Source organism: Sciurus carolinensis, chromosome 19 (genome assembly GCF_902686445.1).
Source record: "Sciurus carolinensis chromosome 19, mSciCar1.2, whole genome shotgun sequence".
In the NCBI taxonomy this organism is placed as follows: Eukaryota; Metazoa; Chordata; class Mammalia; order Rodentia; family Sciuridae; genus Sciurus; species Sciurus carolinensis.
Window position 1 is genome coordinate 13,550,762 of NC_062231.1, and position 18,214 is coordinate 13,568,975.

The 18,214-nt window shown below is 40.7% G+C and overlaps 1 protein-coding gene across 6 annotated transcripts in view; it reads left to right on the forward strand.

Annotated features, from left to right (window-relative positions):
- Tamm41 (TAM41 mitochondrial translocator assembly and maintenance homolog) overlaps positions 1 to 17,953 on the forward strand; it is a 48,679-nt gene extending 30,726 nt beyond the window's left edge. For 4 of the 6 annotated variants that reach the window (XM_047534885.1, XM_047534886.1, XM_047534890.1 and 1 more), the window contains 3 exons: positions 5,678 to 5,843; positions 7,175 to 7,237; positions 17,817 to 17,953. In XM_047534885.1, the coding sequence (XP_047390841.1) occupies positions 5,678 to 5,843; positions 7,175 to 7,237; positions 17,817 to 17,893 (306 nt within the window). In that variant the 3' untranslated portion in view covers positions 17,894 to 17,953. The other 2 variants (XM_047534889.1, XM_047534887.1) reach the window with 2 other exon arrangements.
- Positions 17,954 to 18,214: the final 261 nt, after the last annotated feature.

Genomic DNA, 18,214 nt, shown 5'->3' on the forward strand with positions numbered 1-18,214 from the left:
TAACTGCCAACTTTTCTAGAAACTGAGCAAAAAAAGAAAAAATTGGAATTTCTCTAAGTACGAAGCTAGACTTACCCAAACTCCCTGTGGTCTGCAAAAGCCTACATGATCTAATTTTCAGCTGATTTCTTTTCCTAAGGAAACTTAACAAGAATAAGATTAGGGTATTGAGCTCTCGTACACAGATCAACATCTGTTCCTGAGGCTGCAACTAATACTCATGTTCTCCCTCTTTTTCTACCCATTCCAAATTCCCTTCACCCTCACCTAACTTCTCCTTATCTAGATGAGGTGGCTTAGGCCCACACCTGCAAAGAATATGAGACCCTCATCACCATTCCCATCTCTTGGCTCCTCTTATGATCAGAACTGGTCAAGGGGTACTAAGAGATCTGTATTTGCAACCCTACCTCCTACTGATCAGGGTCAGTTGCTCCTGTTGATATGTAGGAGACTCATTTCCTAGACTTTAAGCATGGAATTCTAAAGTAATGGGTGACTGTCCTATTAAAGTGTAATGAGATACTTGCTATGTCTTGGGAGAAGCCATCCTCTTCTGGGAACTGGGACCTTTAAACCCACAGATCTAGAGAGTTGTGAGGTGAGACATAGCTGGTTCCCAGGTGGTCACTGGAGGTGATACTAAGCAGGATCACTTCTTCTACCCTTGGTTCCCAGACCTTTGTCTCTGCCAGTTGGAAATGGTACTATGCAGTGGTCATTAATTTAGGACGTCTACTACAGCATCTTCATAGGCATAGGGTATCATTGCCAAGCTGGTGCCTCAGCTGTACCTTCATGGCTGTCATAGACCTTTTCAGTGTGGCCCATTGACATTTTAAACCAGATAATTGTTTGTTGTGTGGGGTAAAAATTGTCCCCCTTTGAGAACCACTGCTCCACTGGGCTGGCAGCTGTGGTACAGTATGTGGTAGTACAGTGGAGCCATGGTCCTGAGCCCACTGCTGTCCCTCCACTCCTCCTTTGCTCTAAAATGACCCCATGAGTTCTGTCACATAGTACACCAAGTTGATGAATCCATCGTTCTCTGATCCTCATGCAGTGGTACTGGCTAGGTTCTGTGGGCAGGAAAGGCAAAACTATCATCCTCTCATCTCTCTTGGTAAGTGGGTCTGAACATTATTCTCTATTCTGCCTGAGAACCTAAGGAGGCCCAGCCCATCACTGTGCTTCTTTCTTAAAGGTGGGAGACATGAGATGCCATAAGTTAGACTTTACTCTGGAAAGGATGTCCCAGCATTTAGGGATCAAGACTAACTTGACCCTGCCAGGCAAGGCAGGAGGATGGTGAGTTCAAAGCAATTTAGCGAGGCCCTATCTCTAAATAAAATACAAAAAGTGCTGGGGATGTGGATCTGTGGTTAAGTGCCCATGGGTTCAATCCCTGGTACAGGAAGGAAGGAAGGAAAGAAGGAAGGAAGGAAGAAAAGAAGGGGGGAGAGAGGGAGGGAGGGGAAGGAGGGGGAGGGGAAGGGAAAAGAAAGAGATAGAAAGAAAGAAAAAGAAAAGAAAAAAATTTCCTTATAGCTCACCAGGTAACACATTATATCATTGATCTAGTTCAACATGATGATATACTAAATGTCCAAATAAACTGTTTTCCTCTAAATGTAACAGGGGATGTTCTAGCTGTGAGGTGAACCATAAGGTATACTCTTTTCTGTCCCATGAATGAGAGATGATTCTGATCCTCTGACCTATTTAAGATGGAAAAGAGTGCATTCATTCACTATGTCTGTGGTCTCAAATGCATACCTGTAGTTTTATTGATCTGCTTTTAGAAGATTTACCACATCTGGCACAGCAGATGCTGTTGGGGTTCCTATTTCCTTGAGTTTGTAGCACAGTCTGCAAAACCTATCAGGGTCTATTTGGTTTTGTAAGGGCCACACTTAATGGGTACGTGATGGGGTCCATCAACCCTTGTGTTTGTCAGGATTCTCCAGAGAAACAGAACCAACTGTGTGTGTGTGTGTGTTTGTGTGAAGAGACAGGGGGAGAGGGAGAGAGGGAGAGAGAGAGATTGACTTTAAGAAATTGGCTCATCAGTTGTGGGATCTGGCAAGTTCTATTTGTCATTACTGGGGATTGAACCCAGGGATGCTCTGCCACAGAACTACATCCCCAACCCTTTTTATTTTATTCTGAGGCAGGGTCTCATGACATTCCTGAGAGCTGGCCTCAGCCTCTCAAGTCACCAGGATTATAGTCATGTGTCACCGTGCCTGGTGGAGTCTGGCAAGTTCTAAGTTTAGGGGTATCAGGCTGGAGACTCAGGGAGGGGTCAGCATTGCAGCCTTGAGTCTAGAGACAGAATTCCTGGGAGAGGGAGAGACCTTGGCCTTTTCTCTTAATTCCTTTATGTGATTGGATGAGGCCTACCCATAATCACAGAGGATAATCAGCTGTACTCAAAGTTGACTGATTTAAATGTTGATTGCATCTTAAAAATACCTTCCAGTCAACATCTAGTCTGGTATAGTACTAAGCAGCTGAGCACTATAGCCCAACTCAAGGACACCCAAAATTAGCCACCACATCCTTGAGGGATGCAGCTGGTACTAATCACTGCCATCGCTCCCAGGGTAATGTTTTATTTTTTCTTTACTCTTTTGGCCAGGGGAGAGAATGTCAACTTCAGAGTCTTCCACTTAGTCTTCTGCATTGTGGCAGCTCCAGAATTCCATCTTGGAGTCTGTTTGCTGGGACCACCCCTGGCACCAGTTGAGTAAGGTCAAGATTGGGCAGATTTGCTTAAAAAGGCCTCTGATTCTGTGGTGGTGCTTGGGAGCCAGAGGGCCCCTCAGAGTTGTCCAACATGGCTCAGAGTCTAGCCTTTGTACTCTGGCATTGTCCAGTTATTGGATATAAGTAACTTCCTTTGGCAGGAGATGGTTCTAAGGACTCCAAGAGAGGGGGTCAGCTGACTTTCCCAGTACCTTGGTCCTCCTCAGATCTGAGTGGTGTGCCACAGCTTCCGCTATCATAGGACTCTGTCTGCTTTTTTAAAATATGAGTTTTATTGATGCATTTTTCATGTAACATAAAATTGAACCCAGAGGCACTGTACCACTGAACCACACCCACAACCCTTTTTAAATTTTTTTATTTTGAGACAGGGTCTCAATAAGTTGTCCAGGCTGGTCTTGAGCTTGAGGTCTTCCTGCCTCAGCCTCCTGAATTGCTACAATTACAGTTGTGCACAAATTCACTGGTCTTTATTGTATTCAGAGAGTTGTGCAGTCATCACCACAGTATAATTTTAGGACATTTCCATCACTCTGTACAGAAACCCCATACCCGTTAGTAATTCCCAGCTTTCAACTGCCCCAGGCAACCATTAATCTACTTTCTGTCTCTATGGATTGGCCTACTCTGGATACTTCATATAAATGGAATCATACTTTTAAAATGTTTTTTGACTTGCACAACTTAACTGCTTTCACTTTCATGCTTTAATGAGAATTTTAAAATACAAAGAATAAATCTACCAATTTATTTGAAGATGTCACCTAATATTTTTTCTTTAAACACATGCTTTCAAATAAAAATTTCAGTACATTCTTTTCCTCAAGAGAAAGCATTGGCAAACACTATTTTCTGATTGTTCATATTATTCAAGCCACTTTGGCATTTCTAAAATTCTTAGAATCTTATTTATTTCATTGCTGAAGCATAAATTAAATATAAGATCCTTTTGACTTATCTTAATACATGGCCCCAAAACAAGAATCTATAAATATCATTTCTGGAATAATCTACAGAAATATCAACATTTTTTGGCATCTGTATAGCAAACACTAAGTAAAGATGGAGCCTGTGAATTTATAACCATCCTAGTGATAAATATGAAGTATTTAGATTTAAAAAAAAGAAAACCTCCTCTATCTTTACTGGAGCCACTAAATAATGGCATTTCCTTCTTCTTTGCATAGATTTTTAAACAATACTAGAAAATTTAGGCATTTGACATTTATATATATGTATGTGTGTGTATATATATATATATATATATATATATATATACACACACATACATATACTTAGTAAATATTTGTTGAATTAAAAACATGGTAGAATAAATGAATTCTAATTATTTTTTTTGAATTCTGATTATTAAGAAAATTGATCAAAGCTAGAAAATCTTAATCTAAAATTTTATACATTTGTTTGTCCAAGTTTTTTGTTTTTTAACTATCCTCTTAATTGAAGTTAAGACCCAAGCATTTTTTTAAAATAATGTAATGGAATTTCTTAATTAGAAAATAATGTGCTGGGGGCTGCATTTGTGGCTCAGTGGTAGAGTGCTCACCCAACGTGTGGTCCGATCCTCATCACCACATAAAATTGAATAATTAAAATAAAGGTATTGTGTCCATCTGCAACTAAAATATATACATATATATGTATAGATTTTGAAAATATATGTATATATTTTGAAAAGAAAATAACATGCTGAGCTGCTGAGGGCAGTATTGCTGGTTCTCATCTTGGCAAGCAGGCAGTGTTTATGTGTAGACTTTTTTTAAAAAATGTAATTCCAGCAGCTTGGAAATTTGAGACAGGAAAATCTCAAGTTCAAAGCCAGCCTCAGCAAAAGCAAGGCACTAAGCATCTCAGTGTCTCTAAATAAAAAATTCAAAGCAGGGTTTAGGATGTGACTCAGTGGTCAAGTGCCCCTGAGTTCAATACCTGGTTCCCCCGGCCAAAAAAAAAAAAAAAAAAAAACAATGAAGCAGAGTAAAGTGTAATAGTGAAGCTGGTCTGATTGCAGTCCTGTTACTACCTTTGGATTCAGTGGTTTCCAGGCAGAGTCTAATGTATAGTTTTATGTTTTATATGTGTATTTTTTAACAACATACTTTAGAACTCATTAGGAACAGATCCATTCACATTGCTCCCTCTTACTTAGCAAGTGATGACAGCCAAGTTATATTGATTCATTTATTTGTTCCTTCATTCATCCAGTGTATTTCGAGTATCTACTATGTGCCAGGGGATTAAAAGTGAATATAAGTCTTCATCATCAGTATATTCCCATGGTTTGTGAAGTCCAACATGGTATGTAAAAGACCGTAAGGGCAAGAAGCACAAATTCACATTTCACTCATTATTACTGGCTCTGTTTGTTATTATTACATGCTATGTGCATGTTATTCAAACTCCCTGCATTTACAATGGGAAGGATAATTTGAGTGTCCTGGTTTGATAGGTATTTGTTACCTATAACCCACCTTTTCATAACCACTGGATTTTAGACAAATGAAAATTTTAATAAAGTCAGAAACTCATCCTCAGTAGAGGCTTCTCTTCTTTTCTCATGTCAAAATAGAATATAATAGGAAAAGAATTGTCCTTTTTGAAGGGATTTGGGATTCTAAACACAAAGATGTTGAGTTTCAGAAAGAAGAGAGGCTCCTTAGCATGCTGCCTAGCTTAGGTGTGGGTGCTTATTGTTTGTGTGATTTAATTTGATTTTACTTTATTTTTAACTATAGAAAAAACATATTTAATTACGTATGTATGCCTGGAAGCCCCACATAATATGAGATTCCTGTTTGTGTTATTTTAAATAGAAGCCATGTGTCTCTGAATATTTATAAAATTCACAGCACTTCCATAGATACCATTTCTCTTTTTTTTTTATCCCCCTCAGATAGATAAAAGCCCAGAAGGACAATTCACTCAGCTAATGACATTGCCCAAAACCTTACAGCAACAAATAAATCACATTATGGACCCTCCTGGAAAAAATAGAGATGTGGAAGAAACTTTACTCCAACTTGCCCATGATCCTGACTGCGGTGATGTGGTGCGGTTAGGTATGTTTGCACGTTTAAGGCAAAGAAGTGCTGGCTGCAGGTAAAAGCAGCCTTTGTGTGTGATGGAGATGTATTATTTCTTCCTTTTTCCTTAGTGAAATTGAGAGAGAGAGATTACCTCAGGGAAGAAGAAAAACTCCCTACACTTTGGGGTTTTCCCAATCTAAATTTTCATTGGTTTGAAATAAGGTGGTGAAATACTTTTTTCAGATTTCTGTATCCCAAATCACTGTCAAAGGGAGAAGCAGTACTGCTTTTGGTTCCAAGAGCATAACTTCTAGAAGTTGTTTAAAAGGTATGCCTGTGTTCTCCATGGTGGTCTAAGAAGGAAGGAGACTGGTGACATTTTTAATGTTTTCATAATATCAGGAACATAGCTCTCATCAGCCACCTCCTACTGGATGTGTCTCAGACTATGTTCAGCAGGTTCCTTCCAGCATAGCCCACATTTTACAGCATTATCCCAAGGCCTCCCTAATTGTCAAAAAAATAGGAACCTTCAGAGATCTACTTTCCTGGAGGTGGTAAAGGTAATTTACAAGGTCAGTCAGTAAAGAAAGAATTATGAAATTGAGAATCTCTCAAATGAGTGCATTCTCCTGTTTTCATTCAGTAAACATTTAGTGAACCCCTCCAGGGTGCAGGCTCCCTGCTAGATGTAATTTACAGTAACAGTTTTGAACATTAAGCCCCAGCTGAACACTAGCTGCCCTGGGTGACTCCTCTCTCTCTGAGACCTGCCCAGGTTTTCAGAGCATACATTTTTATGCTCCCTGTGGCAGAGTTCTGAGGCACATTGTTGTTGTTTGTTTTAATGTGTCTTAGTAACAGTGTGACCTCTGCTGTTTCTTTCAAGGGATGGAAGACTTGTACTGTGGCTCCTCACTTGAATACCCTGTATATGTATTTTCATGATGGAAGTTTTTCTCCTAGATTTAAAAAAAAAAAAAAAAAAAAACTTGGTTTTTTGTTTTGTTTTGATCTTTTCACATTTTGGAATTGAGAACCAAGAACCTTACATGGATTTAAATTCCTAAAATGACCTTTGAGGGTTACCTGCCCTCCACCTCTTATTTTAAGGTGATATGGCCTGGGCTCAGAGGAGTTTGGTCATTTGCCTGAGCTCACACAGCGGGGAAGTATTGGAGCTGTCCCCTCCAGGGTCCTGGCCCTCAATCCTGATGCCCTTTTCACTGCCACTCTGTGAAGAACTGGATTTGCTTCTTTTATTGGATAACTGGAAAGAATATTTAGTTTCAGGTTTTAAAACTGTTAAGATAACTAACATCTGTTTTTGGTTTTCTTGGTGTCCTTTTGTTTTTTTCTCACAGGGCTTTCAGCAATTGTGAGACCTTCCAGTATAAAACAGAGTACCAAAGGCATTTTTACTGCTGGTAAGAACTTTAGGAAATCCATATGGCGGCAACTGTATTGTGGCTCAGTGGGAGATTGCTGGCCTAGCATGCATAAGATTGCGGATTTGATCCCCAGCACCATACAAAAAAGAAAGGAAAGAAAATCCTTAATTCACATACCTGCTGGATTGAGTGGCCTCAGTGCTCTAGGTTAAAACCAGCATACAACTTTACCTGTACTGTATCTTTTATGTGTTTGTGAAAGACTGAATTCTGATTGTCATACACTAAGATGTTGTAGTAATGTAAAAACAGGCTCAGGAGCAGTGTTGGTAGTCTAAAAAAACCAGACCAGTTGAGGTCCTGTTGGAAGGTTTTGCTGCTTCTCTAACAGTCTTGAACAATTCCTTCCTTGCAGGACTTTTTTCCTCATAATTTTATATTTATCACAGTTCCACATGCAGAGCATTGCAAAAACAGCATCCCCTCCCCTTTTTCCCCCTCTTCAGAGACAACTAATTCCAAATTTCTTGGTGAGTTATTTTTATTTTTATTGCCATTTCTGAGAATAACATGTGTCTATTGCTCCTTCGGTGTTTATCTTTAGGCACAATCTATTGATATCTCACTGAGGAGATCAGAATTCAACTCATACACCCACCCTCACTATACTTACCCTCTTGGTTGTCTCCATCCTAAAATACTTGTAGTTTTGGCTAAGTCAGTATTTAGCATTTAACTATTTTTTTAGGGAGGGTGAGTACTGGGGATCAAACCCAGGGGTACTTTACCACTGAGCCACATCCCCAACCCTTCTTATTTTGAGATTCTCACTGAGTTACTTAGGGCCTCCTTAAGTTGCTTAGTCTAACCTCAACCTCATGATCCTCCTGCTTCAGCCTCCTGAGTATCTGGGATTACAGACATGCATGTACCACCACATCTAGCTGGCACCTAACATTGTTATGAGCCACATGATATCATTTCCTCCCCTGCAGTGGAGAGTGTCTTCACCTGTCCTTTTGACCTTTGTAGGAATACACTATCTCTGTCTCATGTCTTTTACTTTTTTGGTGTACACATTCATTTTGGTGAAGTACATGATCCAGTGATTTCCTGAGAAAGGGTGCATAGGATACAAGGTTGGAAGCTATGCATGGCTGAAAATTTCTTTTGTCTACCATCACACACAATTAATACTTAGGTTGGGTATTAATTAAAAATCATCTCTCTCTCTCGAATTAGAAATTCTAATCTTTAGAATTCTGAAATCATTGCTGCTGTATATTCTCACTTCCAGGACTGCTACTGAAGTGCAAAGCCATTCTGATTCTTAATCCTTTGTGCATGTTCTCTCTGGAAGACCAGTAGGTCTTCATTTTTTCCCCAGAGCTTTGAAATCTCTCAGTTATGTATGTGCTTTGATAAGTCTGCTTTTGTCTGTTTTATGGGGTACTCACTGCCCTTTCAGTTTGGAAACTTCAGAATATAAGAATACAAGAAAATTCTTTTATTCTTTCTTTAATTTCCTCCCATCTGTTCTTTTTATTCTCTTTTTAGAACTTCTTTTATTTAGATATTGAACCTCCCAGACTTAGATTTCTTTCCAATACTTGGTTTTTCTTTTTTGCAGGACTTGGTATTGAACCCAGGGGTGCTGTACCACTGAACCTCGTCCCCAGCCCTTATTAATTTTTATTTAGAGACAGGGCCTCGCTAAGTTTTTGAGACTGGCCTTGAACTTGTGATCCTCCTGCTGGGATTATAGGTGTATGCCACTACACTCAGCAGTTTTCTTTCGTTTGTTTCCTATGTATTTCCTCTTTGCTTTTTTGGAATTTCTGGGGAGGTTTTCTCAACTTTAGTTTCTAGTCTTTCTGTTGAGTTTTTTTGGTTCTGCCCTTTTTGTATGTGTGATGCTGGAGATGGAATCTGGGCCTCACACATGCTAGGCAAGTGCTCTACCACTGAGCTACATCCCTAGCCCCTACTCTTACATTTTTAATTTCCAGCTTTTTTGTTGTTGTTGTTATTCTCTAAATGTTCCCTTTTGTTGTTATTGTTGTTGTTATTTGTTTACATGATGTTCTTGTTTTATGACCTTAACCACTTGAACATATCCTTAGATATTGCTATGTTTTCCCTCCAAAGTGACCATATTGATTCATAGTCCTACGAGCACTGTGTGAGAACTCAGTTTTCTCCCCATTCTTTCCAACAAGTGATTGACTTTCCTCCTTTAGTCTTTTTTGTGTAACTGTTGATCATCTCTCATGTGCTAACTCTTCTGGATATAAACACAAACACACCATCCTGCATTCCTGGGGCTCAGAATCTAGGGGATACAGATGTATTAATAGAAATTGGTAATCTTGGGGATGAATGGCAATGAACTAGCCCCCAAAAGGCAGTGATCTTTCAACCTGCACCTATTCCCTGCATTTGTGATCTCCTGGGTGCTGGTGTGGTCTCTCAATGTCTTACAGCCCAGCCACCTGGATGCCTATCCAAAGCATTTGGCCTTTGAAACATAGCATTACCCTCCTGAACTTTCGGAAAGATTCAAGAGATTCAGTACCATTTATCCTTAATGTATTAAAGTAAGGATATTCCTACCACTTGGGGGTGCAAAACTTTGCATTTCCAATTATGATAATCATTTAATCTATGTTCTTGCTGGTTTATCCTGGTAAGACTACAGATGAGTTGCTTTTGTTTGCTTGGGTGATTCAGGCTATTAATTAAGGTTTTGCATGATCAACACTCCCTTGCCATGCTCCTTCTCAAGTGAGACTTAATGATTTATTTTCTTGATCTTGGCTTTCTATGCTATAAGGAATTATTAGAATTATTATTATTATGCTTTTAGTTGTGATAATGGTGTTGTTATGGGGTTTTTAAAGACAATTTTCTTTCAGAGATAACATAATAAAATATCTATGATACAGTGCCTGGCATTTGCCTCAAAATAAAGCATGGTAGAGAGAAGTGGGTGAGGACTAGATTACACAAGATTAGGAGGCAAGTATGTTATTGAAGCTGAGCAGGGAAACATGGAGATACATCATACTATTCTGTGTGGGGTTTTTTGTTTTGGGGTCTTTTTTGTTTGTTTATTTGTTTGGTCTGGGGATTGAACACAGGGATGCTTACCAGTGAACTACCACCCCAGTCCTTTTTTTCTTTAATTTTAATTATTTTAGTTGTAGATGAACACAATACCTTTATTTTATTTATTTATTTTTTTAATGTGGTGCTGAGGATCCATCCCAGAGCCTCGCACGTGCTAGGTGAGTGCCACTGAGCCACAACCCCTGTCCCCTCCCCAACCCTTTTTTTTTTTTTTTTTTTTTGAGTCAGGGCCTCAGTAAGTTGCTGAGGCTAGCCTCACACTTGAAATCCTATTTACAGGCATGTGCCACGGATCTATTTTTTTTTAATAAGCTTGAATTTTTCTCTAATAAAAAATTTTAAAAGAGCCATCATCATCTCTTGATACCTCCAGTCTGGAATGAGACTGATTCAGTCTCTTTCTGCTTGTTCTTTCCCTTCGCCAGCAGGGGGCAGTGAGTTGCAGAATCCACAGCCCGATTTTCCTAGTGTCCCAGGAGTGTAGGTGCTGGTTCCCCTGAGCACTTACTTTTTTCTCTTTCACTTCTAAGGATGCCACATTGCACCATGGAATTTCAGAGCAACAGAAAGTGTATAACCTGGCACTGAGGCTGCAGAAACCTCTTCAAATTCTACCCTACCTTGCCCTCTGGTTTCTATTTACGGCAGTCGTGGGCTATGATGAAGTGCCAAGTATAATGCCAGAGACAGGGGCTTGTGAACCCCAGAGACTAGTGTTCATATCTTAACCTCTGTGACTTGAACCAACTGCTTTATTTTTCTGATTTCTAATTTCATAGAAATAATTATGCCTGTCTTACTAGATTGTGAAACTCACTTCTTAAGACATAAAAGGACCAGTACTGTGATTGGTCTCTCCTCTTTTGGTACCATTACCTAAAGGCTTCCTGACCTCTCTTTATAACATGCCTCCTTACCAATGGCACCAGCCCATTAACCAGTTCTCCAGCTGGAGTGAGCTAGCAGGAATAGACACAAAGGGACTGGTTCATTCTCCTGCCCTCCTGCCCCTTGTTCCCGTTGGAGTCACAGCTTTGGTTGTTCCATCTTGCTTTTGCTGTGTCATTTTCCCTGAAATCTCCAAAGTTATGTCTTCCTGCAGTTTTTCATACAGATAGCATAAACCCTGATGTGCTTGATTTAGTTTTTATTCCCTCATAGTCCTTATCTTCCCTCCCTTTGCCACCTTGTACTCTTACAGGGATAGAAAGGAATATTCTCTCTTTCCCCTTAACTGGAATTCAGTTAAATTCAGGGAGACAGCTAACTGAAAGGGCTAAGCTTGGGGTCAAAAGACATGAACTTGAGGTCCTAGTTGTTCCTTTCTTCATTGTGTAACCTTGGTATGTTAATGAACTTGTCTCCTGTGAAACAGATGTTAATAGCCAACTCACAAGGAGTTCTGAGGCCTAAAAAAGGTGTCTAGTGTGTCACCCAGTACCCAGTAGGTACTGTATCAACTTGAATAAACCTAACTATTAAGTAATAGTTACTCTTCCTAGAAATGTCACTCTTCCTAGAAAAAATGGAAACCAGGTGTCTATAAACCAGCTCAAAGGATTATGCATCCTAGTAAATTCTGTTAGAGAACATGGTAGTGTATTCATATAGCCTGACACTCTTAAATAGTTCTCTTGAAATTTCCTGACCATCAGATAACACCCATGTTTAAGTATGAGGATAGAAATGCTTCCAAAGCTAAGCACTGCTCTTCTTTTCCTTTTTCCTGGGAGTTTCTTTCTTTCTTTTTTAAATAGTTTTAGTTGTAGATGGGCACAATACCTCCATTGTATTTATTTTTATGCAGTGGTATGAATCGAACCTGGTGCCCCACACATGCGAGGCAAGCACTCCATGGCTCAGCCCCAGCCCCAGCCCCGCCTGGGAGTTTCTTATTTAGAAAATAATATCAACTTCTCCTCGACCAGGCTATTGGTAGACTAGTACAGTTCTCATCAAGGCCACAGGTCAGCAGCTGAAGCCAGCCAGCTCAGGACTGCAAAAGATCAAAGCCTCCTCATACCTACCTCTCTGCCTCTCGTGGTAGCAGCAGACAGTGTCACATCTCAGGCTCATCACAAAAGACCAGCTAAGCAAACTGTCATTTTCTGAGTAGCAACCTTTTCAAAAGTTTATTGCCCTGTTGGAGAGAAGTGGAGCTGTTTGGGTATGCTAGCGTGGGAACAGGTGGGTGAGAAGTGGGGAATACAAGTGGCCAGACTGAGAGATAGGCAGACAGACGGAGGCCTTAAAGCCACGGTGAGGAATGCAGAGTTTCTCCGGGGCAGAAGGAAGCCACTGGAAGATGGTAGCAAGACCACCATAGCCAGAGAAGAGAGAACAGACCAAAGGACAAGAGAGCTGTTATTAGGGAGACTGATTAGATATGATTGTAGCCAGCAGAGGAGTCACTACAGCCTCAGAGGCCATTGCAGTGCAGACAGATGAGGTTCCTGCAGGGAATGACTGGGTCTTGGTGACGAAAGGATATGGGAAGAGAAGGAGAGGAGGAGTCAGGTTTCTGGCTTGGGATAGCAGGGACACTGTTCCTTAAGGTGAGGAAGGATCTGAGTCTTATTTTCAAAATCTTGCTTTATTTTTCTCCACCTGACTTTCTACACAATCATAATTAACTCCTGGGTCAGATACCTGTTTACCACTGTAGTTTCAAAAGATTTCAACTGAATTAACAAGGCAGGTTTGGTCTTGTTCCTGAAAAGATTCTGGCATGCCTCAGTTGATCCTTTCCAACCCTTTCCTGAAACACAATAGAATGGATCATCATTTCCTCTCTTTCTGATTTCTCCCAATTTTTTTTTTTGCCTTCAAATTTAAATAAGAACATGAAAGATTTTTCTTCCAATGCTTTTTTAACAGTGCTATGTATTGAACCCTGAGACCCTCGACCACTGATGAACTGTACTCCTAGCCCTTTTTATTTTGAGACAGGGTCTTACTAAGTTGCCAAGACTGACCTAGAACTTATAACCCCTCTGCCTCAGCCTCCCCTGGGATTATAGGCATGCACCAACCACCATGCCCTACTGAAAGTTCTTAAAATAAATTGTACTTATTTTAAGGAGAAATTTTCTTTGTAGTTATGTCTGACTGTGGTTGGAAATTAATTGGAAGAGTGTAGGTACCCAAAAATCTAAATATAGAATTATAGGAAGATAGAGACCTCCCATCCTAGGCATATCTCTGGCTCACAGTGTTTTCTGGAAATTTTGTCTGTTGGGGGACTCTTCTGTTTAAGGTCACACAGAGGTTCACAGTCTTCCATGTGTGTTAACTTTACTATAGGTCATGTGAAGTAGGCTGGACCTCAGCATAAGAGAAACCTCAGGAACCATATGTTGATATAGATTTCTGTATTCTTCCCATGCAAAACCTCGACTGGCAGCACTAATCCATATTCATAATGACTAACTTTAGGTTTTGCACCTTTTTCCATTGAGGAAGGAGCATAAGACAGAGTCAAGTTTCTCTCTCAGCAGGCTATCTTCCCTCAAAGACCATCTAAAGAGGGTCTGGGGAGTCACAGAATTCCTAAATCACCATCCTTTTCTCGAGAAAGGAAGCAGAAATAAAGAGCAAACTTAATGCAGGCCCAGTAGGGTTCTGTGGGTTATAAACTCTATGAGGGCAGAGACCACCTGCTGTCCATACCAACATCCCCAAAAGCTTGCCAGTGTACACGGCAGCATGAGTACTCAAGGACCCTTATCGTTCCCCCCACAGCACTGCTTCCCCAAGGGTAAGCACCAGCCTGACTCCCAACACCATGGCTCTGTTTTGCCCACTTTATATAAGTAAGTCCTCTTTTGCATCTTCACTCCTCATTATGTCCTCAGAACATCCTACTATTGATGGACACTAGGGGGTTTGCATTTTGGGACCATTACAGATAGTGCAGCTGTGCATATTTTTGTACTGATCTTTTGGTGAATGTGCTTACTCATGTCTGTCAGGTGTATACTCAGGGAGAATTTCTAGATTACAGAGCATGTGAATGTTCAGTGTAAATAAATAACAGTTGTCCAGCCTTACACTCCAGCTAGCAGAGTTCCTGTTGCAGCACACCCCCCGCCCCCGACCAGGATTTGATAATATATGTTCTTTACATTTTAGGCACTCTGGTAAGTACTGGTATCATCTTGGGGTTTAATTTACGCTTTTCTGTTGATGAAGGACGTGAGCAATTTTATTTATTTATTTATTTTTTACTTGTAGATGGACACAATACCTTTATTTATTTTTATATTGTGCTGAGGATCAAACCCAATGCCCCACACATGCTAGGCAAGGGCTCTATTACTGAGTCACAACCCCCAGTCCTTGGGAGTTTTTCATATGTTTATTTGGATAATCCTCTTTTGAGAAGTATCTGGTTATTCTTTGACCCACTTTTCTATTAGTTGTCTGCCTTTTTCTTATGAATTTTCTACATAGTCTGGATAAAAGTTCTTGTATTTGTTTATTGGTATTGGAAATTGAACCCAGGGCTTCACATGCTAAGTACTTGCTGTACCACTGAGCTATAGCCTATATATCATTTATATGTCATATATATAATGCAAAAATTTCCCACTCTGGGTATTATCACGTCACTCTATTAATGATGTCTTTCAGTGAAAAGAAATTCTTAGTTTTACTTAGTCCAGTTTATCATTTTTTTTCTTTATGGTTAGCAGTTGTTTGTGTTTTGTTAGGAAATTTTTGTCTATTTCAAATACAGAGAACTTAAGTCCTCTGCTTTTGTTGAAATTAGAGCATTGAGTCAGAAAGGGCCCTTCTTTCTAATCTGTTGGGTTTTGACCTTTTGCAAATCTAGGATCCCTTTGCAAATTTGTCTATAACTGTGGACCCTCTCACAGCAGCACACATAACACATACATGGCATATTTCCCTGCAGTTTCAGGGAGTTCTGAACCCCTGACATTTTACAGAAGAGAAAATTGAGGCCCTGAAGAGCAAGCGTCAGGCTTCCATACAATTCGGCCTGGCTGGGCACTCAGGTCTCTTGACTCCTATTCCAGTGCTCTTTAGCCTGCTGTAGTCTTTCTGAGAATCTCTGGCAGAGCCATAGAAGAGAATGTGTTTAGTCAAGGGAGGTTTCTGTTCAGCAGTAGCAAAAGATGGCTGCATGGTGACACGCTTCTGCTTTATGTATTTACCTTAAATGTTTGAGCTCCAAGGAGTCTGTGACTAAGTTTTCTGATGGTGAGCTGGGAATTATCATGGTCTGTGCATCTGCCTCTAGCCGTGACTCAGTGCCTTGGGGGTGCTATATTGAACCTTGCCATGTGTAACTCCCTGCATTCTGCTCAGACTCTTGGTTGGTTCTGGCTGTAATTTTAAAAAGCACCTTATGTAATAAGTTACCAGCCTCTATTCTCAAATGGGTGAGGTCTACCAGAGTGGTTGCTGCAGGGAGAAAATTAAAAGGGGTGGAAGCAGAGAAAGGAGCTGTGAGCTTTTTGTCCAGCTTATGCCAGTTCATAAGTAGTTACCTGGTGGACAGACCAGGCCAGAGGAACCAGACAGAGTCATTAATGATTTTACCAGTACCTGTGACTCCCCCTGTCACTGCCCACAGAAACTCCTTCAGAGGTTATAAGTGGGCTAGGCACAGTACCACACACCTATAATCCCAGTGCCTTGTGAGGCTAAGGCAAGAAGATTGCAAGTTTAAGACCAGCCTCAACAACTTAGCAAACAAACAAACAAAAAAAAAAATTTGTTTTTTAAAGGACTGGGGATATAATTCATAAAACAAAAGCCAAGTAAGGTTCCAGACAGACTAGGCAGTTGACAGGGGGCAGAGACAGATATTTTCAAGAGATCACTCAAACCCTAATACCAGGCATCTCTGGAATAAATCCTGTCACCTTGTCAGCATGCTTACCAAGCACACTGTTGGGGATGTGCATTCCAGACTCTCTGCACAGTCATTGTGTACATCTAAGAGTGAAAAAGACTATTGGGTTCTTTGGGCCACACACAGACTGAATGACCTCTCCACACAAAGGAAGTTAAGTCCATGATAACTTCCCTGAGCAGTATCTTATCAGATCTGATAGACAAATAGCATCAGGTTTATTTTATCCCATTTTATGTCTTTCCCATGAGCCTCCAGAGCAACTCTTCTGTTTCATCATGTACCTGTGACTAAGTCATCAAGGGGTGCTTAGAGGGTCATCTATCTGAATAATAAGGTGCATTTGTTTTGACATTTCAAAAGCATTTGCTGAGGGTTGAGTGTGATGGCATTGAGTGTGATGGCACATGCCTATAATCCTAGCAGCCCAGGAGGCTGAGGAAGGAGGATCAAGAGTTTAAAGCCAGCCTCAGCAACTTAGCAAGGTCCTAAGCAATTCAGTGAGACCCTATCTCTAAAAAAATACAAAAAGGGACTGGGGGTGTAACTCAGTGGTTAAGTGCCCCTGGGTTCAATTCCCGGTACCCGCCCCCCGGAAAAAAAAAAAAAAAAGCATTTGCTGAGCACCTACTGTGTGCTGCAGGGTCATATACTAGGTATATAGGACAAGATCCTCATCCTCAAGTAGCTCACAGTCTAGCCAGAGGGACGGGTGGGTCCATTGATAGGCACTATACAGTGGGATAAGTGCCACACAGGAGGTGAGCACAGGTACATGGAACCATCCTGGTACTTCTTGGAGTAGGAATCCTCAAGCAGGTGTTGAGTCTACTAGGCAGAAAGTGGTGGGAACAACAGGCAGGCAACATACACAGGAACACAGAAGCAGCAAACTGAGGTAGGTGCTTGGAATGTAGACCTGTAAGAGAGAAGGGGCAAGGATGGCCAATGACATACAGACTTTTTTTTTGTTTTGGTACTGGGGATTGAACTCAGGGGCACTTTACCCCTGAGCTACATCCCCAGCATTTTTATTTCATTTTATTTTTTATTTGGGGATGCTGGGAATCAAACCCAGGGCATCACTCATGCTAGGACAGTGGTGTACCACTGAGCTACATTCCCAGCTCTTTTTTGTTGTTGTTGTTGTTGTTGTTGTTGTTGTTTGTTTTTTGTTTTGAGACAGGGTTTCAGTAAATTGCTGAGGCTGGCTTTGAACTTTTGAGGCCTGCCTCAGCCTCATAAGTCCTGGGATTACAGGCATGCACCACTGCACCGGCTATATTATAGACTCTTATCTCTGCCTGCCTTTCTGCTTTTTAAAAAAGCTACTAAATCCAAAGGCTGCCAACACACTCATAATTCGAAAAATTCACTTATCCCAGGAACTCAGGTTCTGTTGGCATCCATATCACTGTTCCAACAGGTAGATACCTAAATGAGAATCTTCCCCCAATACCAGTCACAGTGACCTTTGGTAACCTTTCATTCCCTGGTCTCCCAGAGCACCCCAGTCAGGCCATCACTGCCCTGCTCCTAGACAAATCTTACATAGACTGTTCCTGAAACTCTGCACATCTCACCCTCTCTTCCTTTCTCTTCCAGGCTTGAAGAAGTCAGTGATTTATAGTTCACTGAAACTGCACAAAATGTGGAAAGGATGGCTGAGGAAAACATCCTGATTTTGCTGGCTTTTATAAGTGTTTATAGATGAATAAAGTGTTTGATCCTTTTTAACAGAACAGTGTCTGTTACCTTGACCCATTGCTTGAATTTTGAAGAGACTGCTATTTGTCTAATATTTGATTTTTTGAAATGTATTCATCAGATATTTACCCAGGTGGGACCCAAATATATAAGAGGTCTGAGCAACTGAAGAAAAGAATCCTTTCCATGTATGGAACCACGAGTCCTGCATTTTGTAGACACTTGAGAGTCGGAGACATGACAAGTGATGTTTGTACAGATGGACATGCAGGCCAGGAGAATTGCAGGTCAGGCAG